The 27,409-nt window shown below is 40.8% G+C and overlaps 1 protein-coding gene across 3 annotated transcripts in view; it reads right to left on the bottom strand.

Annotated features, from left to right (window-relative positions):
* Positions 1-3,259: 3,259 nt before the first annotated feature.
* The window catches only part of TPCN2 (two pore segment channel 2), a 58,115-nt gene continuing 33,965 nt past the window's right edge, over positions 3,260-27,409 (bottom strand). For 2 of the 3 annotated variants that reach the window (XM_077818502.1, XM_077818504.1), the window contains exons 13-25: positions 25,714-25,800; positions 24,173-24,292; positions 23,672-23,731; positions 23,460-23,588; positions 21,974-22,023; positions 16,718-16,817; positions 11,926-11,997; positions 9,862-9,935; positions 9,273-9,363; positions 9,085-9,167; positions 7,997-8,078; positions 6,208-6,293; positions 3,260-5,526 (exon numbers count right to left, since the gene is read on the bottom strand). In XM_077818502.1, coding sequence (XP_077674628.1) covers positions 5,448-5,526; positions 6,208-6,293; positions 7,997-8,078; positions 9,085-9,167; positions 9,273-9,363; positions 9,862-9,935; positions 11,926-11,997; positions 16,718-16,817; positions 21,974-22,023; positions 23,460-23,588; positions 23,672-23,731; positions 24,173-24,292; positions 25,714-25,800 — 1,113 coding nt within the window. In that variant the 3' untranslated portion in view covers positions 3,260-5,447. Of the gene's footprint in view, positions 5,527-6,207; positions 6,294-7,592; positions 7,625-7,996; positions 8,079-9,084; positions 9,168-9,272; positions 9,364-9,861; positions 9,936-11,925; positions 11,998-16,717; positions 16,818-21,973; positions 22,024-23,459; positions 23,589-23,671; positions 23,732-24,172; positions 24,293-25,713; positions 25,801-27,409 lie in introns of all 3 variants that reach the window. The other variant, XM_077818503.1, reaches the window with a different exon arrangement.

The raw sequence follows: 27,409 nt of genomic DNA, 5'->3' as shown, positions 1-27,409 counted from the left end.
GCTCTGCAGACACAGAGAATAATTCTGGCACATTCTCCCTGTAGACTGGAGTGTAAGGCTAGGCTTGTGGTTAAGGATGTCAGGAGATCTGGGATCTATTCCCACCTCAGCCACAGACTTCCCATGTGACCTTGGGCTAATTACTTAGGGCTTGTCTACACTGGCAATGTTAAAGCGCTGCCGCAGCACCGCTTTAACGTGGCTTATGTAGTCCCGGCAGAGTGCTGGGAGAGAGCTCTCCCAGCGCTCTAAAAAAAACAAAAAACAAAAAACCAACCACCTCCACAAGGGGCGCAGCTACCAGCGCTGGTGCACCGTCTACACTGGCGATTTACAGCGCTGAAACTTTCTGCGCTCAGGCGGGTGTTTTTTCACACCCGAGTGAGAAAGTTGCAGCGCTGTAAAGTGCCAGTGTAGACAAGGCCTTAATCTCTCATGCCTCATGTTATCTGTAACATGGGGGAAATAGCTTACAGGGAGGTTGTGACGCTCAACTAATGATTGTGAAACATGTTAGTCTAGATTTTCACAAATGACTAACGATTTTGAGTGCCTCAACTTTTGGGCGCTCAACTTGAGAGACTATAAATGGGGAGTGATTTTCAGAGGCTATATGCACAGCACTTACTGAAAATCAGGTCCCCAGTCTAAGGTATCTCAAGCCAGGCCTCCAAAATTGTTAGTCACTCTTAAAAATCTTGGCTGTTAAGATCAGCAGGTGGAAAAAATGTTTTATTTAAACCCTTACTAAAAAAAAAACTATAGTATTCTACAGTTATGATCCAAAACATCATATATTACATTACTGTTAGTGATTTATGTATCTTTTTTCATACGTATTAACCGAAAAACATAGAAAATTTGCACATAATTAAAAAAAGCTTTAAGGGTAAAATTTTCAAAAATGCCTATGTGACTAATTTTCAGGAGCGTCTCAGGTTCCTAAGTGCTTAGTTCTCATTTCCGGTTTAGGAAACACAGTTTTATCCTAAATCTTAATTTGGTTATTGTCATCAAATGCCTGTTGATTTTTGTAGGGTTTCCGTTGTGTACAAATATGGACATTTCACGTTAGAAAAAACAAACATCAATAAATTGGTGAGCCAATGAACAATTGGGAGAGTGGGTTGGGGGAGGAGAAGACAAAACAGAAAAACTATTCAAAACAAATTTGCAGAATAACCCAACTATACACAACAGGATTAAGGAAGGATGTGAGAAAATGACCATTTAGGGCACACCCATTGCTCTTGACAGTTGGTGTATAAGGTTTATGTGTAACTTTGTGAAATATGAGATAGAAACAAAAGTAAATGACTTACCAGTTAATGCTTGCTTTGCTTATAGCAGTTAGGATTTCATTCAGCAATAACCAGGAAAATTAAATGTTGAATTAAGATGCTCAGAGTGGAAATATGCACAAAGCACCATCTACTTCCCCCCACACCACCCCCCACACACTATCCTATTCACATACATCCCAAATCCTCCTCCTCAGAGTTACAGGTTTACACTGAAAGCTTGAAAGTGTTTGCCTAGGAATGCAGATATAGGACCTGAGCCAATGCCCTTTAAATCAATCGGAATGCCCCCCACCAATTTCAACAGGCTTTGAATTGGGCCCACATACAGTCAAGTTAAGATGGTAAAACCCTATGAAAAGTAGAAGAGCAGGTTGACACATTCTACTTTTATTTTAGGTGGTTGGTTGGTTTTCATAAAAAGCAAAGATGCAGGTGAGGCAGGTGGAATACTTGAAACAGTTTCTATTTCAGCAGTTTTCAAATTTTTGAGCTGAGCCCCTCTTTGAGTTTCAATTTTTGGTTGCCTCCCCCAACCCAGACAAAAACAGACATATTCAAAGGCAACCCAGACAAAAACAGACACATGCAAAGGTAAGACTGATGGCCTACTCATACACCTAACAGAGACCTTAACATAGCTTTAATTAAATTATGTACACCTGCAAGTTTCAAATACACAGATACTTACCAATGGCACAGCCAAGGCTTCCTCAGCAGCCGGACTACTTTTACCTTGCAGCCAGACTGCACTGCTAGGGCAGGGCCAATACCTGCCCCTCTGCCCCTGCCCACTCGTGTTTTCAGGGTGGGGCAACTATCTCTGGGGGTGGAGCCAGTGTTGGATGCAAAGGCTGCCGGGAGCGGAAATCGGCAGCCATGGCAGATGTTGCCATGGACCCACAGGCTGAGCGGCCTGCTGAGGTGAGTCGGGGTGGAGGTGGCACTCCCTCCCCCGCGGAGCCTGGCCCAGGTCCCACCCCGCTTGCCCCCCGCCCAAACGTTCTTCCACACCCCCTAAGGGGGTATGTCCCACAGTTTGAAAACCTCTGCTCTATTTGGATTAAGGAATTTTAAGCCGTAGTATCAGCTTCTAAAACCATAACAGTATGCACAGCTGCCAGCACATGTGGTCTATCAGCAAGTGAAAAGATAAACCCTGTAATTTACACAGGATAAAAGATAGCACATAAGTGTTTAAGCCAACCTGACCTTGCAGTTTGGGGATAACTAATGGATACTGGGAATCATTTTTAATATTGCTCTAAAAACCTAGAAAATAAATGCTCGCCAAAAGCAGCAAGCTGTGCAGCTGAAAAAAATTTACACACAGCAACACAGTACAGATATTAATAAAAATGTGGAGAAACTATAAAGTCCGTTTCCCCCATCTCAATCGATCCCTTATGATTTTACCTGCTAATGGTAGGCTTTTCTCTATGCATTGTAACATGTGCATAGTAACGGGAATTATACCGCCTGTCTCATTTGCAGCTCTGAACAGAATCTCTTTTATACATGTCTCCATAGAGCAGTGTGCTTGTGCTGTCTCCTACTGAATGGAGTCAGAACTTCTCAGCTTTATTCCCTAAACTCTGATACTGCAATAGCTGCATAGATGTTTTTCCTTAAGCTGAAGTGGGAGGGGCTATTGATTTTGGAACAGGAAGATCTGGGGTACAATCCTGCTGTCACTAAAGCTTTTTAGTGTGGCAAAAGCAAGCGAAGTAATCACACGTCAAAGTTCTCCCTTGGTCATGGATTTGTTACAATGGAGCTGATGAATTTTTTTTTTTTTTTTTGCCATTTCCACAGAACAGCTTTGTACTTACTAGAAAGCAAACCAGAAGAAAAAAAATCATCTGAAGATAGAAAACCAAATTTGTTGCTGTATTTACATATGAGAATCCAAACTATGGTTTTAATACATTTTTCCAAAGCTTTCAAATGGTCATTTCTTCCAGGTGTGTGTCTGTGTCTCATCTACCCACCCTTAACAAGAATAACCACCTATGTCCAGGTTATGCAACACAGCATAAATAGCAATTCTATATAGGTTCGAGCCAAAGAAGTGCTGAGCACTCAACTCTTACTGAAATCAATGGGAGTGGAAGGTGCTCAATATGTCATGGGAAGAGCTCAGCCCTTCAGATGATCAAACCACACATGAGGTCCTTCAACATTTAGAACACGTAAATGGAAGAAAGGAATAAAAAGGACATTTTTACCAATTAAGCCTTCTGTTTTACTTCTATTCAAGTCTCTGTGCATTTAAAGCATAAAAGTTGTATCACACAGTAATTTACCTCTTACAGTACAATTTATATTAGACACGCTATTTCCTGTATGTAGTTCTGCATTACATTCCCAGTCCAATATATAAACAAACAAACAAGCACTAAAATAGACTGTTCTCTGCACATCTGTCCATGTGCAAGGATTGCATACAAGAGACATGATTTATGAAGATTATACAAATATCACACCAAGTTATGCTACTTTGGTAAACAATGGAACATAATGGCCAAATAAAAGATGAAGAGCCAAAATAGAACATCCCAAGCATACAGGAACGGACAGGCTCACTTGGCAGGATGAACATACATAATTCACCAAGTATACAGAGTATAGAAACAAGACGGAGTTAAAGGAATGCTTAATGCGGTTAAAGAGTGATAACCAAGAGTAACTGGCTTACACTAAAATAAGAAAAAATTAGGCTAACTTCCTACTGATGAGATGCATCAGATAGTGGAAGCTGTTCAACTGTGCGAGTGTCTTGCTGTGGAACTGTATTGGAAAAAAAGCTAGAAAATAGGGAACAATCCTGTGTTGATTCCAAGGTGATGGACTAGATGACCTAATAGGCCCTTCCCCCCCCATCTCTGACGTCTATGATACAATAAATGTTTAACCAGAACTGGGGAAAACAGCTAGCACAAAGGATATGATCTTGCATGATTCTAAGTACCCTCAAGCTTCCATGGACTACAGTGAGAAATGAGGCAGCCCAGTACCTTGCAGGATTTGTCCCATCCAGCTCAAAAAAAATGATTTTGGTACCACATACTATCCTAAATCCACTCCCCTGAATTAAAAATCAATTTATTCTATACAGGTATAGATTATAAGGGGGAAGCCTGAACATTACTGCCTGCTCCCCATCCACCCAAGGTGGATACATGGCTATATTTTGCACAGGATTTCCACTAAAATTCTTGCAAAAGTAAACAAATTGTGGCTCAATATGAATCCAGGGAAAACAAGACTTGTCAGAATGCAAAAAGGAAGAGCTCATTTTCAAAACAACATGAGCATATTTTCTCTGAAGTTCAGCTTAATTATTCCAGATTGTAAAACAAGGGCACGTTTGTTCCATCCAAAATTATACTGACATTGATAATGTTATCAATATAATGCAATCACCACATGGGCACAGCCCTTAACACCGGCCAAAAAAAGGAAACTGTGATACAGACTATCTCCACCTTCGACCTGAACTTTTGAACAGGATTGTACAATTATGAACATTTAGTAAATAAAAGAATGCTGGCATCATATTTCAATAAAAATAGTGTTTCGATCTCCCTTATTACAAAAAGGCTGAGAATCTAGAGCATGACTCTGCCTAATTCATTCAAGAATTTCAAAGTACGGTCCTTGGCACACACTGAATGCCAGAATAGGCAGTTCCATTATTTATGGTACAAAAAAGCAGCAAGCATAGTGGTTAGAAGTGTTTGCATTAAAGTGCACTGTCATTTTAATACTCTCTTCCTTCTTAAAAAAAAAAAAATCAAATAAAATGGTCTACAACTCCTTGTCCTGACACTTAAAAAAATAACAGCTGCATATTCCCATAAAATGACTCTAAAATCAAGTCACATTAGAAGAATTTAATGTTTTTTTTTAAAAAAGGAGCAGATTATTTTAAAAAAAAAGTTCTCCCTGCAGTTCTCTGCATTGTAGGTGGTGTTCAAGAGTAAAATCAAAATGCCAACTAAAATGTTACATGCTTTCCTGTAAGCTTTCAGGTTAACAGCACTTTACAGAAAATACATTCAATTTCACTGCAATAATCAGTCCTCCAGCTGACAACCTTATTGCAAAAAAAGGCATAAATAAACTGGTCCTCCCACCAATCTGTCATCTACACAGTTGCAGGTGTGGATGCTGGTGCAGTTTTTCCATCAGCTCTTCCTCTGTAGGTTCTTCCAAAACATCCCTACAAAGAAAAAAGCATAAGTTGCTTAGGGCAGCAAAGGGGATTTTTCAACATTTTTTTACTGAGATATAACATCCTTATTTCAAGACTGAAGAAGAGAATTACAATTACAACAGGCTGATGCTTCCTAATGATGCATCCAGTTCCAAGTGATCCATCCTTCTACACTACAGACGTGTCATAGAAACCAGCAGCTGTTTTCCCATAAGGAGAAGGAAAGCAATTTCCTGCACGCAGTACAACATAACTGAGGTCAATGGATGTGCTTTCCTGAAAAAAAACTTGTCAAATGAGAACATGCTCCCAGTGAAGCCATTGCACATTAAATCTGTACCACAAGTTCTACTTATGCAACACGATCAACTCTCCACCCACAGTCGAACACAAAGCCAAGAATGTGGATTGCTTTACCCTTCCCACCCAGAGTAGTCCTTCATTATTAGCACCTCTTCTCCCAGCATCATATTATGGAATGTTCCAAAAGGTTAGGCTATTAAGAGAGGGCAGGGCAGGCATAGGTAAAGCACTTTCAGGACTGCTCCTGGCTAATAGCTAAAAGATTTGTACTCTTACTCACCAGGCTTGAAGCAAACCCTGTTCCCACCTGGAACGCTGTCTTTGAAAAGGAGATTAGCATCCTTAAAAATAGGCTATTATCCACCTAGTCCTAATGTGACTCACCTGAACATTAATTCCACCGTTGTCTGGTATTCAATTTCTGAGAGAGACTGCCGATGGGAGTGACGGTCCCACTTGTGAATAAAGTTCTGGAATTGGAAGGAGAAAGAAAATAAAAGGCTAGTTTTAGCATCTTTAGACATAACGTTTTATATTTTCCCCGTGGTTTAGTTTTTATAAATCCCCCTAAAGCCCAGAACAGAAATGTTCTTCGAGCCAGTTAAACATATATATGAGGTACATAATAATAAACCAAAATACCAAATAATAAAAATATTACTTCTGCACTTCACTGAATTAACTTAACACTTCAACACAACGCTTCGAGGTAAATCACTGTTTACGTTTCTGTGCCTGAAACAGGGATGAGTACCTTGCTCATGGTCACACAGAGAGATGGTGGAGGTAAAAATAGAGCAGAGGGACTAAAGGTCTCCTGGGTTCTATACACTGTACAAACTGCATTCCCTGATTTAAACATCCACATTTTTAAAATGTCCCTGCTAGCGTTCACCTGCTTAGGTTCCCCCCGGCTGAAAAGCAATTTCTTTGACTTACTTCAAGTTAAAATGTCACAGCTTTATCAAAGAAGGAATGATTTTCTGGCTTGTCTCTTTGCTTGCTTTGATTTACACAATGACAAGAGGTAGATGGACAACTCATGCAGAAACAAAGTTTCCTGCCACACAGTGCCACATCCAAGCCATTACACCAGATCTATGCCCCAAATCCACAGAAAAAAGGTCAATGGATCTCTCTGCAGGGCTGGTCCCCAAGGGTAGAATACCTTCCCGTATGCTCGCAGATAAGGCTCGGACTTGATGTCGGCAGTCCAGAGTCTACTTTGTAGCTATTTAGCCTTCCAGAAAGGATGCAGAGGCAAGTACTGGTAAAGCTGCAAGCTTGTCATGACAATATTTTTATATACTGATTTCAGCACCATCTTTAAAACCTGCTTCATCATCACCATGCTTTAGAGGGCAACCTCTTTAAATCAGGCCAGCCTCTCTGGACTTGGCCTCAGTGCCTCTGCAGGAGTGGAAAATCATGGCACAGCCTCTTCAAACGTGGAATAGCTTTTTCTGGAATCCTATAGAGCCAGCTCTCTCTGCAATGGGCATGGCCACCACAAACTTGCAGCCTAGGTGATTAGTACTAGAGACACACAGTACAGTACAGCACACAGGCAAGTCTGTGGCACTTATATAGTAAATAAGAACACCGTACATTTATACCCTTCAAAGCTGTTTACAAACTGAAATCATTCAGCACCAATAAAATGCAAACCAGCTCTGGGGCAGATAGTGATGACCAACCAGCAAATAGTATATCATACAACAAGGGAGCATGAAAAATGCAGTCCAAAAGACTCTAGGAAAAATACTTACTCTTGCAGTGAGTGCTCTGGAGTCTTTAACATCTACACAAAGTAAACAGGACCTTGGTTTGTATGACCCCATCCAGAAAATACACCCTCCAGCTTAATACAGTTCTCGTGTGCCAAGGGTGACCAGACATACACAAGAATAGTTGGGACAATTCATGCTAATAATAACTGTTCTCTTTTCATTCCCATTAGAGGATATTGGATGGACAATATTCTCTAAAGTTAATTAAATTATGTCCATAATTACTCTTATCACTAGATGTCCTCTTACACCTGGACAGGCTTTGGATTTATTCCATCACTGAGTGCTCAACTTCACATAATGGCAAAAACTCTACTTCCAATAGATCTGCATAAAAATTCTCACACCTTTCAAGAATCTACAGATAAAACTCATTCCCTTACCTCCAGAAGTAAGGCTACGAACAAATTGACCCAAATGACAGAGGAAATTAGCCACCAGGCTACAAAATAGACCTTTGACCACCTGGAGAAGGAGGATATTAAAAAGACAAAACATAAAGATGTGTACAATATTATGAGACTAACAATTCCATCTTATAATGAAAATGATTATCCAATGCCTCCATCCCTTAAAAAGCCATGAAAGTTCATAGCTGTGGACTTACATTTTTCCCTGTGAAAAGCTGCACCATTTTCATAAATAAAACAGTTGTCTGGGAGAAACCATTTGTTAAGTTTGGATCTCAATCAGTTGAGAGATAAATGTACTGTCCTTCATCAGAATCCATCCCCAACCACCCCTCACACAAACACACACTGATATCACATCAATTTCTGAGTCTGAATTCTGAAAATGAAATATGAAGTGAAATCTTGGCTCTACCAAAGTCAATGGCAAATCTACCACGGTATAGTGCATTGTGCTTTAACCAATTGGGACACCAAAGGAAGGGAAAATTAACTTAAAGAAAAATCAAGATTCTTAAACTTTACCTATGTTTATTTAATGCAAATGAAAGATGCTAGACTGACAACACACAAGACTGAACACCTCCGTTTATCCACAGAACTGATACAGCAGCAACACAAGCTTCCCCATAGCGATCTACCAACACATCTCAAGGTTGGCCATGAAGGAGCACAGGTGGGTGAAGCAAACTCATATGGAGTCCAATCTCCATGGTCAATTCAATTCTGGGTCAAGTCAACTGCCAACCAAGATTCCAAATTATTGCTAAATGTGATGCCCACTGGACATTGGACTGAGACTACGAATTTACATAGACAAATAAACAGCTGTCCATTAAGTGACAAGCTTTGGTTATTAGATACTTGGGTGGATTTGAAGAGATGCAGCTCGGGATAGCAGCAGGCAGGCAGTAATTTCATATGTAATTCCTGTTCCCAGATCATAAGAAGTGAACTCTGTCTATAGTTTCTGCCCATTTACTTTGAAGAACTATATTGAATAGAACACAGGATAATACTCCCAATGGAGGGTCTCCTTAGGTACCAGTTTTATTACTTACGGACTTGAGTATCTTGAAAATGCATCCAGGAAAACTTGCCAATTGTTCACCACCATGATATCCCAGAGAGTTACTACCGCAGCCTAAGCAACAAGATGAAACAGAGGTTGAGTGGTTATTGCACTAACTGTCACTATTTAGACATCTTCAGAAAACACAGAACATATTCCACTAGCAACCAGACTCACAGCAAAGTCATCAAAGTTGTTTGGCCAGTACTCCAACTGCTCGTAGGTCCCACACTGCAAGGTGCTGTTACCAGATGTTGCATTGACAACACTACAATGAAATTAGAGTGCAATGTTATTATAACATGCTAGACACTGTTCTATAGGTAGAATGCTTCCATTGAGTTGAGTACCTTCTCACAGGCAGAAAGGGAGCACTAGTTAGAGAGAAAGCAGAAAAGGGGTCTGAAATTTCCAAGATGGGGATGAGCATTCCTGGAGACTCAAAACAGTGATGGGAAGTTGGAAGGATAGAATAGTGAGCAGGGGAGGAAAACCTGCAAGATTTAAGAGGTTAGTGACAGACTGGAGAGAAAGGAAGAGAAAGATAAGGAGGGAAAATCAAGGGGCTCACAGTAAGAAAGTCAAAGATTCTTGGCCCACCACAAATTAAAAATTATACTATAATAGTGAGGAGCGTACAGAAGAGGAGACTGAGGATGGAGGTACTTATCAAAGAGTTCAGGGAGATAAGAACAGAGGTATACAGTGGGGTTTCAAAAACCAATAGGATCTTTCCAAATACTGAACATTTAGAGTAAAGCCTTACCTGATATTTCCCATAGGAACAACAGCACCTTTAAATAGCACTATGCCAGTTATAGCAAACGCATAGAAAACCACCTGGAAAGGAATACACGTTAACATTAGTCACTAAAATACTCAAAAACTAACTTAGGGTGTTGTAAGGTAAGCTACTCAGAGACCATTCAATGTTAAAAAGGAATACAATCAACTTAAAACTCATGGAGTAAAGGAGGTAACGGAATTTGTTTAAAACAATGCCATGGGTTATTAAAAGTGAAAACTTTTTAAAGCACACTTATTTTTCACTCTATGCTGTATGCTTTCTTTCTATAGTCCATTCAGTGGGGAATTGTTAAAAAAAACTGATGAAGTCACTTTTCTTTATGAAAAGTTTCACCTTCTGGTTCTCAGTGTGGTGATGGCTGAACTGCAAACACTACAGAAGAGTGGCAGTTAAAAACAATTTCTATTGCGATTTTTAAAAAGTTATGGGAAGATTGCTGTTGGACTTAGGTTTCCTAAAAGCAAGCTTCTACCAAACCTAAGCTATGGCCAAATTTAAATCAGCTATTTATATTTAATCAGAAACCTCTGTAAAAGCACCGCTGTAATCGTGCTAAAGTTAAATTTTCAAAAGTGCTTCAGTGACTTCAGAGCATAATTCCCATTTTGAAAAAGGACCAGCTCCCACTGATTATCAATGAGCACTATGTGCCTTTCGAAAATGGGACTTATGTTTTGAAATCACTCATGTACTTTTGAAAATTTTACCTTATGTCAGGAGTTGCCCTAGAAATAACCTTCAGAGAGTTGTCAACGCTTTACAATTCTTACTGAAGAAAGCATCACTTGCTACTAGGCTGGCTTGAGACAACATGAGCTTTCTAGTGAAAATGCCAGGATAATTTCAGTTCTCATGTTTCTATATTGTTATTTAAAAAGTCCCAGGAAGGAAAAGGATATTATACTTTGAGCTACATACAAGAGGATTTTAAACATGTTGGATCCAGTTGATGCTACACATCCACAGTCTGCCACTAGGTGGGGCATCTGGCTTAGCAATAATAAATCAGTTTTATTCCCTGTAACACCAGCTATGAAATTAACTCTAATATATACAGTAAACACTCAAAAGAGAAACGGGCCAAAAAATAATTAACATGATACTAACAGTATATGTTGCAGACTAATGTTGGAAAAATAAGTCTCAACTCAACAACAAATGTAATAAGACCTCATCATCCAAGGAGATCAACTGAGCATCCTCAACTCCAACTTAAACAAAAATATTTGAAATTAATGATGGTTGAGGGTGCTCAGCCTATCGCAAGATCAGTCTCAGACTGTAAGCTCCTTAGGGCAGAGACTGCGTGTATCTCTGGCCGAGAGCATGCGAGCTGCTTGCACACTCTAACGCAACCAGGGACAGCTGCTGGTGAACCTGGTGCCAGCCCCAGTGGGCAGGGCTGGGGACGCTACGGCCATGCGGGAGGAGCTGCCCGGGCTGAACGTTGGCTCCTGTGAACCGAGGCCTGACGTGCTGCTGCTTTCGCCGCTGCGGTTCCTGGTAGAGCCCTGCAACACCACAGATATCCGCTTTATATCCACAGATATAAACTTTGTATCTGCGCAGGGCTCTAGTTGGTTAGGGTGGTTTTTAATGTGGATAACGTATATTTCCTTAACCTTCTTCTTGGACATGGCTGAACTGTTTCAGCTGAAACTTAAAAAAAAATTAAAAAGCCTGATGCAGAAACCCAAGACAGGAAATTTCAGCCTGAATGCTTAAAGTTTTGTAAAGTTATAAGTAACTGAACAGAGGGTTTTATAATGGAAAGTTGCTACCAGCTCCACATATAATAATCAGCTAGTTTGTTGATCCCATAAGGAAGGGTTGCACTGCTAGGGGGCAGGATAAACACTTGGAAGCAAATATCTGATGTGCTGTTTCATGAAAATTAGTCATGTAGTTTCTGCTATTGTTAGTGGGGGCAATGCATGTACCTTCGCTGGTTTACTCTGTTGAAAGCGTACCCTAGACTGCAGCATATTATAGAAAGACTGACAATCTCGAATTGTAACTCACCACCAGCAGCCCTGCAAAGGCTCTTAAGTTTTTCACCAGATCCAGCAATGTACTGGCAACCAAAGCCATGAACTAAAACAAAACACAGAATTCTTATCAATATTTTATTATACATTTTTTAAGCCCCACTAATCTATTGTAACTAAAATGATATAGAATGATGGCAGGCTGGGAAAATGAAGTGCAGTTAAATACTTTGCACTTCTACTACAGCATCTAGTACAGTGAGGTCCTGACTCATGCCTGGGACTCCTAGCTGCTACGATAATATAAATAATAGTGATTTTCATCCACGGATCTCACAGATTAATAGATTCATAGATATTAAGGTCAGAAGGGACCATTATGATCATCTAGTCTGACCTCCTGCACAATGCAGGCCACAGAATCTCTCCCACCCACTCCTGCGATAAACCTCTCACCTATGTCTGAGGTGCTGAAGTCCTCTCATCATGGTTTAAAGACTTCAAAGTGCAGAGAATCCTCCAGCAAGTGACCCATGCCCCATGCTACAGAGGAAGGCGAAAAACCCCCAGGGCCTCTTCCAATCTGCCCTGGAGGAAAATTCCTTCCCAACTCCAAATATGGCGATCAGCTGAACCCTGAGCATATGGGCAAGATTCACCAGCCAGATACACAGGAAAGAATTCTCTGTAGTAACTCAGATCCCACCCCATCTAACATCCCATTACAGGCCATTGGGCCTATTTACTGTGAATATTTAAAGATCAATTAATTGCCAAAATCATGTTATCCCATCATACCATCTCCTCCATAAATTTATCCAGTTTAATCTTGAAGCCAGAAAGGTCTTTTGTCCCCACTGCTTCCCTTGGAAGGCTATTCCAGAACTTTACTCCTCTGACGGTTAGAAACCTTCATCTAATTTCAAGTCTAAACTTCCCGATGGCCAGTTTATATCCATTTGTTCTTGTGTCCACATTGGTACTGAGCTTAAATAATTCCTCTCCCTCTCCGGTATTTATCCCTCTGATATAGAGAGCAATCATATCTCCCCTCAACCTTCTTTTGGTTAGGCTAAACAAGCCAAGCTCCTTGAATCTCCTTTCATAAGACAGGTTTTCCATTCCTCAGATCATCCTAGTAACCCTTCTCTGTACCTGTTCCAGTTTGAATTCATCCTTCTTAAACATGGGAGACCAGAACTGCACACAGTATTCCAGATGAGGTCTCACCAGTGCCTTGTATAACGGTACTAACACCTCCTTATCTCTATTGGAAATACCTCGCCTGATGCATCCCAAGATCATATTAGCTTTTTTCACGGCCATATCACGTTGGCGGCTCATAGTCATCCTGAGGTCAATCAATACTCCAAGGTCCTTCTCCTCCTCCATTACTTCTAATTGATGCGTCCCCAGCTTTTAACTAAAATTCTTGTTATTAATCCCTAAATGCATGACCTTACACTTCTCACTATTAAATTTCATCCTATTACTATTACACCAGTTTACAAGGTCATCCAGATCCTCCTGTATGATATCCCAGTCCTTCTCTAAACTGGCAATACCTCCCAGCTTTGTATCATCTGCCAACTTTATTCGTGCACTCCCACTTTTTGTGCTAAGGTCAGTAATAAAAAGATTAAATAAGATTGGTTCCAAAACCGATCCTTGAGGAACTCCACTGGTAACCTCCCTCCAACCTGACAGTTCACCTTTCAGTAGGACCCATTGTAGTCTCCCCTTTAACCAATTCCTTATCCACCTTTCAATTTTCATATTGATCCCCATCTTTTCCAATTTAACTAATAATTCCCCATGTGGCACCGTATCAAATGCCTTACTGAAATCTAGGTAAATTAGATCCACTGCATTTCCTTTGTCTAAAAAAATCTGTTACTTTCTCAAAGAAGGAGATCAGGTTGGTTTGGCACGATCTACATTTTGTAAAACCATGTTGTATTTTGTCCCATTTACCATTGACCTCAATGTCCTTAACTACTTTCTCCTTCAAAATGTTTTCCAAGACCTTGCAGACTACAGATGTCAAATTAACAGGCCTGTAGTTACCCGGATCACGTTTTTTTCCTTTCTTAAAAATGGGAACTATGTTAGCAATTCTCCAGTCATACGGTACAATCTCCACATACTAAGTACAGTTAATGAATGAAGTCATATACTCTTGTGAGGTGGATGCTATTACAATAGTCCTGTCACAGTTTCACAGTGACTGCACCTTATTCCCCCTCTGTGGTCCTTCCAGGGTATCTACTTAAAGCTTTCAAGCTCCCAGCCATCACCTGTCTTCAGCAGAGACCCTTGTCTTTCTCCCTCCTGACTGGGGGTTCCACAGCTCCTTGGGTTACACTGTGATATCCCCAGCAAACCAGATTGCCTTAACAGGCATATCTGCACTTGCTTTTTCTCTGAAGTGTGTTGCCAGTTATGTTACCACACAGCTCCATCTAAGTAAACACACCTATTCTTAAGGTAAACAGACTACAGAGAAAACATACTGAATCAATAAAAGAACCTATACACATGCGAAAAACCCTACCATAGGTCGCCCCAGCTCCAGCCAAGGGCAGCCACAACTGGGTCCCCCCCATTCCCTTGGACTGGGCAGAACAGCCGTTTCTTTAAATGGCTTGGACATGTGATCTCGGCCTTCATTAACAGGTAAATAAGCAGACAAACACCAATTCAGGGCAAAACTTCAAAAGGCTGGGGTTTTGCATAACCAGAGTTGTGGAATTTGCATTAACCTCTCCCTAGCGAATCTGAAGAAAATCCACTTAACATTTATTGTCCCAAAAGTCCACACTTGTCCGGCACATTTTCAATAGTCTTTTGTACTCCCAGGAGTTACACAGGTTACCTCTCCCCCACACTCCAAAGAGTTTTAGACAATCCCAGCCCAGAATAATACATAAATTTCATAACCAAGGATACTGCAGGAAATTGTCATTTCTGTCAAAATTACAGACTGGGAAACTGAGGCAAACACCTTAAGTGACTTACCCAAAGTCAGACGGTGACCGTAGGTGAGCCAGGAATGGAGCCCACAACTCCCAACTCTTGGTCCCATGTCTAAACCATTAGACCACACTTCCTCACTTTCCAGTTTGCACTTCACCCTGACATTAGCTAAACATTTGTTTTACTGAACTGGGATGCAAGTACAAAATAGTCTCCACAGCAGCTGTCATGCAAAGGCTCCAGGGATCTCCCAGCCTAGGCAGCCAGACAGACCTCACCCAATTCTGAATAGGGTAATGTCTCTCTTGGAACTACCCAAGCCTGCTTTCTTCCCAGGTGCAGTCTACAGTCTGGTACTAGCTCAGCATACCATATGGGTATGACAAGCAACAAGGCTGAGCCAGATTGTTCCCTGGATGATCTGTCCCTCATATGAACTCACCACTGCTATAAGCAGCTTCACTATTTCCAGGTGTACAGCTCCAAATATTGGCTGTTTTTGCCTTTCTACAGCAGGCTCGTTTGCTATGTACTACCCTCTGTTGTCCAGGACCAAAGCTTTGAACTGACCAGAGTGCTGAGAGAATTAGAAGGACTCAATGTTACAGCAACGCTATATCATCATCAATGGTTAATCCTGGCATCACTTGATACAAACCTGAAATAAGAGACACAACGTGGGTGAGGTATTATCTTTTATTGGCCCAACTTCTGTTGGAGAGAGAAAAGCTTTTGAGCCACACAGAGCTCTTCTTCAGCTCGGAGTACCTTTCCCAGACCTGAAGAGCTCAGTGTGGCTCAAAAGCTAGCCTCTGTCACTGACAGAAGTTGGTCCAACAAAAGAAATTACCTCACCCACCTTGTCTCTCTAATATCCTGGGACCCATACAGCTACAGAGTCACTGCAAGCCAGAAATAAGTAAGATTTGCACTTTTAATGGAAAAATTTCCATATACTGAATCAGCTCTTTGAACCTGAGGTGAAATTGGGCCTGGGTTGTAAGTAAGTAGGGTTGGGTATGAGGATATGGGAAGTAATTTCAGTTACAAGGATCAGTGCACAGGCATTTCACCTTTGCGAATCTGTGTTCAAATCCTGACCTAGACTGCAAGTGAAAACAAAGTGATTGTCTCATCTAGGTTGCTGTTTATATGAACGACAAAATCCCCATACAAGGCCCTCAAACACCGGGTCTGTTAAAGAAATTAGGTGGGGGAGCCAACATAGCACCTAGAAACTATTATAAATTCCTCATTGGAGTTGTATCCACTCAGGTGCTCAAGAGTGGGAACATAAGGCAAAAGGTCACTTATAGGGTACATATACAATGCAGCTGGAATTTCCACCTTGGGTAAACATGTGTGCACTAGCATTCATCCAACTAGTGTGCTAAAAATAGCACTGTGGCCACCGCAACTTGGGTGGCAGCTCGGGCAGCTGCCCTAGTACAGAGGCTCTCTCACAGGACTGTACTTGAGTTACTAGCCCATGCTGCCGTAGCTACACTCAGGTCCAGATTAATCAATGGGCAACTCGGTGAACTTGTAAAGGCCCCCATCTTAGGCAGGGCCCCCGATCGCTGGCATAAAAAGAGATGGGCGACTGGTGGCTGCGGGTCCACATCCAAACCACCAGATCATTGTATATAGCCCGCCCCCACATCACTCCACATGCTGGAAGGGGACTGAGAGTGAGGAGTTTCCAAGTTGTAAACCCAACTCAGATGCCTCTTCAATGCAATCAAATCCATCCGCGATGAAAAGGGTTATTATTCTGAGAAGCTTCTAGGAAGTTTTATAATTGGACTAGTCGAGAATTCAGGAAGTGGGAAAAAGCAAGGTACACGCACCTTCATGTTCGGGATAATCCGCAGAAATCTGAATACGATTAGCATATTCACCAGGCGCACCATATCCCACAGAGACAGCAACCCCATTATTTCAGGTCTCCTACAAAAGACACATGAATAATGCAACAAATTAGAACAACTAGTGACATAAAAAAAAACCATCAGAGAAGCAACTGATGATAATTTTTTATTTGTTCTTCACAAATTTTGCTCAGCATTTGTGGGTTAATAATTTTTAGAAAAAGGAAGTTCTATTTCATCATGTACAACCTCTTTATAAACCTAATGCTGACAGTTACAGGGCTGAGAATTTACCTGGCAGAAGTCTCAGCCACAGGAAATATTAATGACTGAGGAGGAAGGAGATCCACTGATAGCTGCCATCACTTAAGCTACAATTTTAAATGTGGACATGACATAAAAGCATCTCCAGCTGTTTCAATGTGTATTGAAATGCCTGGTCAACTGATCTTGTTTCTACCAGACAGCCCTTCTCCTGTCTCCTCAAAGGAGATTTGACTTTGTGTAGTTTGAATCCTCTGGATGGAAGTGAAAGAAACAGGTTGGATGCAAGTCCCTTAGGAAACCCGAACCTGCCGAGGAGTATGCTGCATCCATGCTGAGCCCAGCTACTACTAACTCGTGAGGGAGGAGAGAAGTTAGAGTCACGGCACTGCACTTCATTACTGACAGACTGGCAGAATGCTCTACCCAGTTAGATTCCTTTTCTAAAGTCCATGTTAAAAATGTGTGTAGATAGCAAGCAGACCTCATAGGATCTTATAGGATATTTCAATTAAAATACTCCAAGAAACACATTCAAACTCTTCTTCTATTTTCAGTGATAATTCCTTACTCATAAGGATTTCTTTTTATCCTTCCAAGTAGTAACTGACTTTCACAGTTGATGAATGGCAATGAAAAATATGAAGAGTGCTCTGCATATAATAGATCCCAGAGTATGATAGTGCAGTTGCAGAGGGATGTGCATTATTGGCTACTAATACATTAATATAATTGGTTTTGCTGCACTCAGGCTTCAAACTACACACTAAATTCATACATCCTACTATGCCTTATTGCTTAACTAAAACAGCATTCTGCGCATTACAGGGTCACATTTGAAAACTCAGTGCTAATAATAGTTGGTTTTTACATTGGAACAGTATGTGCTTCTGTTGCTGGGAGGGAAAAAGGCTACTAGAAAATGGAAAACTCTCCAACAAATAAGTGAAAATTCCAAAGCCATGATTCAGGTAGCAAAGATACTCAATCCAAATCCTACAGCAAGAACTAAGAAATACCAGCACAGAAGGCATATTCTGGAAATATTTTAATACACTTCCAGTTATGTCTACACTGTGATAAAAAAGCAGCAGCACCAAGTCTCAGAGCCTTGGTCAGCTGACTCAGGCTCACAGGACTCAGGCTGTGGGGCTATAAAATTGCAGTGTACATGTTCAGGCTCAAGCTGGAGCCAGGGGTCTGAGACCCCCAAGAGCGGCGAGGGTCCCAGCGCCTGGGCTCCAACCTGAGATCGAACATCTACACTGCAATTTTATATTCTCTTACCCCTAGTCAGCTGACCACCTGGGCCAGCCATGGCCACGCCATAGGTTTTTTATTGCAATGTAGATATACCCATGCAGTCCCATCAATCAGCTAACACACTGTAACGGACATCTCAAGATTCATTCTGATCCACCTGGGTTGCATTTTCTTTGGGGCAGGGACATTCCTTTCACCTGGTGGTGGGTGGGTGTGTTAGTGCCTAGCACAATAGAGCCTCAGATCCCTGACTTGTGCCTGTGGATGCTATTGCAATACAAATAGGATATCAAATAATTAGCACTGTCAAACGATTAAAAAAATTAATCGCTATTAATTGCACTGTTAAACAATAACGGAATACCATTTATTTAAATATTTTTGGATGTTTTCTACATTTTCAAATATATGGATTTCAATTACAACACAATACAAAGTATACAATGCTCACTTTATATTTATTTTTTTATTACAAGTATCTGTACTGTAAAAAAACAAAAGGAATAGTATTAGGTGAATTGAAAGATACAAGTACTGTAGTGCAATCACTTTCTCATGAAAGTTGAACTTACAAATGTAGAATTATGTACAAAAAAAAACTATATTCAAATATAAAACAATATAAATTTTTAGAGCCTGCAAGTCAACTCAGTCCTACTTCTTGTTCAGAAAAATTCTCAGACAAACAAGTTTGTTGACAGCAGGAGATAATGCTGCCCCCTTCTTGTTTACAATGTCATCTGAAAGTGACAACAGGCATTCTCCTGGCACTGCTGTAGCCGGCGTCGCAAGATATTTAGGTGCCAGATGCGCTAAAGATTCATATGTCTCTTCATGCTTCAACCACCATTCCAGAGGACATGCGTGCATGCTGATAACGGGTTCTGCTCAATAACAATACAAAGCAGAGCGGACGGACGCATGTTCATTTTCACAATTCGAGTCAGATGCCACCAGCAGAAGGTTGATTTTCTTTTTTGGTGGTTCATGTTCTGAAGTTTCCGCATTGGAGTGTTGCTCTTTTAAGACTTCTGAAAGCATGCTCCACACCTCATCCCTCTCAGATTTTGGAAGGCACTTCAGATTCTTAAACCTTTGGGTCAAGTTCTGTAGTTATCGTTAGAAATCTCACATTCGTACCTTTGTTGCATTTTGTCAAATCTGCAGTGAAAGTGTTCTTAAAATGAATATCATGTGCTGGGTCATCATCTGAGACTGCTATAACATGAAATACATGGCAGAATGCGGGTAAAACAGAGCAGGGGACATACAATTCTCCCCCAAGGAGTTCAGTCACAAATTGAATTAACGCATTTCTTTTTAACAAGTGTCATCAGCATGGAAGCATGTCCTCTGGAATGGTGGCCGAAGTATGAAGGGGCATACGAATGTTTAGCATATCTGGCCCGTAAATACCTTGCAATGCTGACTACAAAAGTGCCATGCAAATGCCTGTTTTCACTTTCTGGTGAAGTAAATAAGAAGAGGGCAGCAGCATCTCCTGTAAATGTAAACAAACATGCTTATCTTAGTGATTGGCTGAACAAGAAGTAGGACTGAGTGGACTTGTAGGCTCTAGAGTTTTATATTGTTTTGGTTTTGAGTGCAGTTATGTAACAAAAAATACCTATCTACATTTGTAAGTTGCCCTTTCACGACAGAGATTACAGTACAGTACTTGTATGAGGTGAATTAAAAAATACTATTTGTTTTGTTTATCATTTTACAGTGCAAATATTTATAATAAAAATATACATTTTGATTTCAATTACAACACAGAATATCATATACATGAAAATGTAGAAAAATATCCAAAATATTTAATAAATTTCAACTGGTAATCTATGGTTTACCAGTGTGATTAAACCTGTGATTAATCGCGATACATTTTTTTTATCACGATTAATTTTTTTGAGTTAATCACGTGAGTTAACTGCAATTAATTGACAGCCCTACAAATAACAATGATGTGCATTCACAAATCAAGGGGCAAAATTAAGCCCAAATTTATCACATGCATTTGTGTGGGAAATTCATTAAATTCAGATTTCAGAGTAACAGCCGTGTTAGTCTGTCTTTGCAAAAAGAAAAGGAGTACTTGTGGCACCTTAGAGACTAACCAATTTATTTGAGCATGAGCTTTCGTGAGCTACAGCTCACTTCATCGGATGCATACCGTGGAAACTGCAGAAGACATTATATACACACAGAGACCATGAAACAATACCCCCTCCCACCCCACTGTCCTGCTGGTAATAGCTTATCTAAAGTGATAATCAAGTTGGGCCATTTCCAGCACAAATCCAGGTTTTCTCACCCTCCACCCCCCCCCCCCCCCCACAAACTCACTCTCCTGCTGGTAATAGCCCATCCAAAGTGACCACTCTCTTCACAATGTGTATGATAATCAAGGTGGGTCATTTCCAGCACAAATCCAGGTTCTCTCACTCCCTCACCATGCTCAAATAAATTGGTTAGTCTCTAAGGTGCCACAAGTACTCCATTAAATTCAGAGAAGCCACTGTACATAGCCTGTTCACAGCTATTAATATCCTTCTGACAGAGTTTATTCAATCATCACGTTTAACTCCGATATGTCATTTGAAAGGCATTCCAAACCAAACAGTTTTTCTAGCTCTGACAGCTAATTACCAGTTACCTAATGCCACTCAAAGACTGCTATATGAAATAAGACTCTGAAAATACCTACACTAAAGTGGGATAAAATTCATATGAAAATTTCTTTTAAAAGTTGGCCCTTCAACTCAGAGGGAAGTAAGTAAGTGCCGGAGTCCATTAAAAATGACTGTCACAATAAGATGGGGACAGACTATTTTTCCAAAAGTAAGTGGAAGCAGATCACAAGTATGACTGTTTAAAGCAAGAGTCAGCTGCAGTAGCATGCAATTTTTAAAGGAGCATCTATGATTTTTTCTTCTACTTAAGCGAAAAGAGTCACTGAACAGTCTTAGCTCATGAGCCATGAGAAGCAAAGAGCAGTAATTACACCACTGCTTGGTTACTGTGTGCATATATTTTAAAAATCTTTTACTCCAACAGATGAGAGATAAGAGAAATTCTGTATCTACATCAACTTATTTCTACAACAAAAGTCAAACTTAAAGCTACAGTGAAAGTTGTGATAAGAGTCTACACAGTTAGGTTTAACTGTAGCCTGTTACAGAAACAGAACAAGGTTAGCACCAGTTAATGTTTGCACTACATTAAATTTCATTTCATACACTTTTTAGAAAAGCACTAAAAAGGGACACAAGCTATTTCTCCAAATCTACTCTGCTTTCATTCTAAGCCAGCCCTCAAGGTACGTATATTCATCCTTCTATCAGAACAGCAGAATAGCTTTTTTCAAATTCTGTCAGAGATTTAACAGAACAGTATTCTCCCAATTCTCTGTATTGCCTGACCTCTAGTGACTGCAGAAGTGAATTATTGAAGTTGCTTTTAACAGGTTTGGCACCTTATGCTAGGTAGCGTTGTTTTTGGGTTTTTTTTAGTAGGTCTGGCAAGTTAAGCAGCCATATGTACACAAATACCTAATGTGTATCATGTTTATAAATAGTTGTCCCTGGATACTGTACCAACGAGAGTACATGTGAGCCATGCAATTTTTGACCAGGATCTTTTAAGTCCCAACACCTTATGCTACAATTTTCAGAAGAGCTATGAATGCTTATGAAGAATACATACCAGCCTGGATGAGGAAATCCATACACAGCAAAAGTTGAGACCTCCAAAACCTTTTATTACAAAAGAAAAGAAGCAAAACTGCAGCAACTCTGATGTTTGTTTTGTGAATTAAAGTCTCAAGAACTTTGACCTCAAAAAAAAAACCTCAAACTTCTTCCAAACGGACAGTGACAGCAGTTTTAGTCAGTAATTTGACTTGCTATAAAGCTAGGTAATTGTCAGTTTCAGCTAGCAGATCACAAAATTACTCCTGCCTCCCCACCCAAGTCCAGTGGTGGGAAGTAAACCTTACTTCTTGTACAGAAATAAGTTAAAGTGCATGCAGGGATTTTGTTTAGGCATAGGACTTAGCAGCAGACAGACCAGCAGTTTCAGAGAAACTAATTCTATGGAATCCAAGTTGAAATAGCAAGTTTTAGAATTTAGAATAAATTAGAATTTTTCACCTAATCTTTGAGAATACCATTTGTGAAACAACTTTGAAAATATAAACAAAACAAGGCTTTTACTACTGTTCTACTAAGAGATCTTATAGAGTATTGAGAATTGGAGGTTTTCAGAGGCGCCTAAGAAAGGTGCCCACATTCTATTGTATTTAAATGGAATTTATGCCCCAACGTCCTTCAGCTCCCCGGTCTGGGTGATTACAAAGGGCAACTGAAAAATGTTCTCCATTTAAATCCAGTGTGCATGAACAATTCTCCTCCCCCCACATTAAACTAAAAGGCTTCTTGTTTTAAAGCCAGAAGTTTAAACACCAACCTGTTGGCCTCTTGGGCAAAAACTATCTAAACAAACATACTTTGCTAGCTGGGCAAAAAGCAAAAGGTGGCTCTTAAGTGGGTACAGAATACCAAATTTAGATCTGGTCTAAGAAAGTGTAAATCCTTGTATTACACAAGGCTTGAATCTGGTCTCAGCTGTCCAGCGAATTCCCTTCTTTCATCAAATAACTATAAGAATGATTAGTCTGCTACTCCCCACCCAAATGGTAAGGTTACTACAGATTATGTAAAATGCAATACCTCCTCTCATTGTTATTTTTGTTTGAGAGACTTGAGCTTTTCAGATTTAACACGGAGGAGACTGCATATGGAGAAGCTCACAACTCCTAATATCTATTCAAAATGAGTGGTAAAATATATCTATTGATATCCTGGAATATCAATATGGTTTGAGTGTATTAAATATGTAGATCTCATCACTGAAGGGTAAATTTTTGACCCAGTGAAAGCTACATGCCAACCAGTAGTAGTGAAAAATGCTTCCACAATGTTGTATCTCAGAACAATGCAGAACCTTTAGCGGACAAGGATCACGACAAAAATTTAATTTCAATATGAAAATGTATTGATCAGTTTCTCACATATGCCAAGACTGTATAAATCATTATCTCTCTGACTCAAACAAATAATGTTGACATTAGAGCTGGGTCATCCTAGAAACTCACTTTCAAGAACTTAGTGGAAGTTACCCAGGAACTTACCAGCAGAATAACAGTCAGAAATCCATCAAATCTATTGCTTGGGTACGATATGTATCTTTTAAATCCCATTGCCAGTATTTTCAGCAGCATTTCCAGCAGATAGTACAGGATAAAAAAACAATTTATAGCCTAAAAGGTGTAAAATGAAGAACATCCTTAGAATTAAGCTTTGAGAAGCAACAGCAACCACATAAGACATTGATACTTCTTACCCCCAAGAAGTAGTCATCCCGTTCAGAAAGCTGCTTATCTGCATCCATTACCAAGATGACCTGGAAAAACAAAAAACCTCTGGTGAATCAACAGTTGGCTGCTGTACCCTAGAGAGCAAAAATGCACCACATCAAATCAAGACTAGCTCCCCGCCCTGGCCCTGAGATAGTAGGGCACTTTAAACACTAGGGGAAAAAAATACAATTGCTTATTCACTTCTCTGTGCCTCAGCTTCTCAATCTGTAAAATGGGGGCAATGATATTAATCTCCTTTGTAAAGCACTTTGAGATCTACTAATTAGAAGTACTATGCAAGAGCTAGTTATTATTATACTCTGCAGACTCCTTTCCAAACAGAGAAATTATTCCTCAGTTTTAAATATTCTGGGCAAGATTAAACAATGCATAATAGAGACCTCTACACAACGTGGTGGTAGGAATGCAGAGTAATGTACAAAACTAAATCCTGTTCTGTTTCTGATGCAAAAATCAATACTTACACAGATAGAAACAATGTTTGCTAGTGCTACAACGTTCCCTAAGTAGCCAAAGAAGTGATGGCCAAAAGCAAACTGCACTTTCTGCAGAAAAGTAGACTGGTACTCTGGTGTGGGAGGATGCTGAAAAGAGAAGAACAGTCATTTTTGAGATTCAGAGTCTAAATCCTTTGTTAGAAGGAGTAGGGAGAAAGGCCCAATTTAAGAGAAAAATAAAGTATAAACTCAGCCCCAGTGTAAGCAGGGAGCAAAACTCCACTGAGCTCAAATTTCAGAGACATTGTATACGTTTATGGCAGGACTGAATTTGTTCCTAAAACCCAGTCTATACATAAAGTTGTATCAGTTTAACTAAAGGTGTGATTTTTTAAACCAGTTCAGTCATATTGGTGCCAAAAACCATGTGAATGCTGTTATTTTGGTTTAGGAAAAGTTTGTTTTGATTTACTTTATGTTGATTAGGAATCTGTTTAACCTAAACCAAAGTAAGCTCACCTTAAACCGAAATACGAGTGTCCAGACAAGGGTTTGCACCAGAGTTTATAATGAGTTTTTAAAACCAGTTTAAGTTAAAATCAATGCAGCTGGGTGCAGACAAGCTTTAAGACTGTATGTTTCACTGGCAGTCCAGTAAAACTTTGACTTCATTCAAGAACTGGGAGGCAAGACTTCTATTGAAGAAGGCTTTGACATCGTCCTCCAAAAGATAAACATATGGGGACAATGAATTGCCTTAAAATGGGACTCTCTCATGGTGGTAAAACTTTTTAAATGCCTCATACATTTCATCACAAACCTATTTACCATGTGTGTTTTTTGTTAGTCCCCCTACGTATTTCTAATGATCAAAAATGGTGCACCATTTGCTCATCTTCTTGTTAATCCTCCCTGGAAACAACAATTATAAATTTGCAGCATTGTTCCTTTCTAGTGTATTTATTGGTCTAGAGACCAACTGCTGAGGAGACTGAATAAATGCTCTTTGATGTAATGCTACTGACAGATTATTTTTTTAAAATGTGAAATGGTTTAATTCTTCTAGCACAGTCCAGTCACTTAAACATAAAGTTTATATGTGGTAGTTTACATTTCCCCAAAAGTTTGTTTGTAAGTTAGCTGTTCTCTCTTATAAGTGCTGGAAATGCAAAATCTCTCTCCAACTCATCTTCCATTTGCTTATTACTAATCATATCTTCTAATATAGGAAAATTTACACCCATTTTGCTTAGTCGAATCACTTAAGAATTCCAAAGATAAGAAGTATTACAAACATTTTTGTTTGGCTTTTATTTGGATATGTTTTTTGGGGGGGATGCATTTAATGTTTTAAAAGTGGCCATCTGACTGAAAATCAATGGAATCTGCCACTATAAAAACCATTTACGAACAACAGTGAACACACCATGTAATCGATGACTCTTCACCGCTCCATATATATGTACTGTCTGCTCAATTTCATGTCTTCACAGCCAAAGCTTGCTATTTACTGTTGTGCAGAACTGCACAGATTAACAGTGCTATATAAATAATGGTCATGTACATACCTGTTTAACAGGATCTTTGTCGAGTTCATCAAAGAGTTTCTGAAACAGGGCAGCTGACAGTATGCCATGAGGGCATGACCGAACTGTCTTTACATACAAGAGAAACACAAATCAACATCTGTGTTTAATAGATCTGCAGGGAGGGCAGATGCCTGAAGACTATATCAGTACTCAGGGAGGCAGCAGGCTCCAGTAGGCAAGGCACTGGATTAGGAGCAGTGGTGGATTAGCCACTGCGCCCATGCCCAAGGGCTCTGGCCACCAAGTAGGTGGGGAAGAGGAAGCTCCCAAGCCCATCCCCACTCCACAGCAGCAGCTACGAGATGGAGAAATCTCCACTCCAGCGGCCCCCAACCCCGTCCCTGGAAGCAGCCACAGGATGGGGGAAGCCTCCTCCTGCCCTCATTGGCCTCCAACCTGGTCCCTGACAGAAGCCCCAAGATGTTGGAATCTCCCCACCCCAGCAGCCCCTGACCCAGTCCCCGGCAGACGCTGCAGGGCAGTGGGAGAAGTCCCCGCCCCCCAGCGTCTCCCCCCCACCATCCCTGTCAGAAGCTGCAGGGCAGCAGGGCAAGCCCCCATGCCCGACCTGCTCTCCAGCAGTAGTGCCGGGCGGGCAGGAAGGGAGAAGCCCTAGCACCCCGACCCTGGTCCCCTGCAGAAGCGCGGGGAGGTGTGGGGGTGGCAGAAGAAGCCCCAGCACCCAGACCCCCGCTGCGGCCCTGAGACTGGAGAAGCTCTCACTCCCTGCTGTAGTCCCCATGCCGTGGCGTGAGGACAGAGCTTCTCTGGTCTTGGGGCCACAGTGCGGGGGGGGGGGGGAGGAGGGGAGGAGAAAGGAGCAAAAGGGGTTGCGGGACTGCAGTGGGGAGGGCAGAAGGGGTGGGGCTATTGGCGGGGCCACAGGCAGAAGAGGAGTGGAGCCGCAGACAGAAGGGGTAGGGAGGGGCCCCCCACTGAGGGGTGAATTAATTATGACAACAGGAGAGCTCTCTCCCTTTGGCATAGAGCAGCTACACTAGAGATCTTACAGTGGTGCAGCTACACTGGTACAGCTGTGCCGCTGTAAGCTGTCTAGTATAGACATAGCCTTAGACCAGTAGTTCTCAACCTGCAACCTGCTTGCGACCCAACCAGCACACAGCTGTGCAGCCTATGTGACATCCTCAGGGCCATACAGGTAGCGTATATATTGTTTGGATGCATCCCACATAACACACAGAGAGCTGCATATGCAGCCCGCAATGGTAAACAGGTTGAGAACCACTGCCTTCAACTCTGAACTTTCAAAACACAGGTGTCTAAAACACTTAACCAATAGTGTGATTGACTTTGATGCTGACCTCCCATTTGAATGAGTTGGTTGACTATGGATACCTTCTGTTCTATATTCCCCCACGTACTCCTGCTCTGAGTAACTGAGACTAGAATGGACAACCAAGGGAAACAAAATATATATACTTTTTTTTTTAAAACAACCTCCATTTCATTTAATTGTGCCATCTGGCTCCTGCTGCTCTTTAACTAAACCTACTTCAAGAGTCTTTAATTTGGTTTTATGTAGAGTTTAATACACATATGTTCATATACAACGTACTTTCCTAAGATGTCACATGCAATACCTGTTGCAAGAGTGTGTCCCTAGAAAAGGCTGTGACACTGACAGAAAAGCCAACTTGGTATGACCCCTTACATT

The sequence above is a fragment of the Eretmochelys imbricata genome, chromosome 6, assembly GCF_965152235.1.
Source record: "Eretmochelys imbricata isolate rEreImb1 chromosome 6, rEreImb1.hap1, whole genome shotgun sequence".
In the NCBI taxonomy this organism is placed as follows: domain Eukaryota; kingdom Metazoa; phylum Chordata; order Testudines; family Cheloniidae; genus Eretmochelys; species Eretmochelys imbricata.
This window is presented reverse-complemented; position numbering and strand designations above follow the sequence as displayed.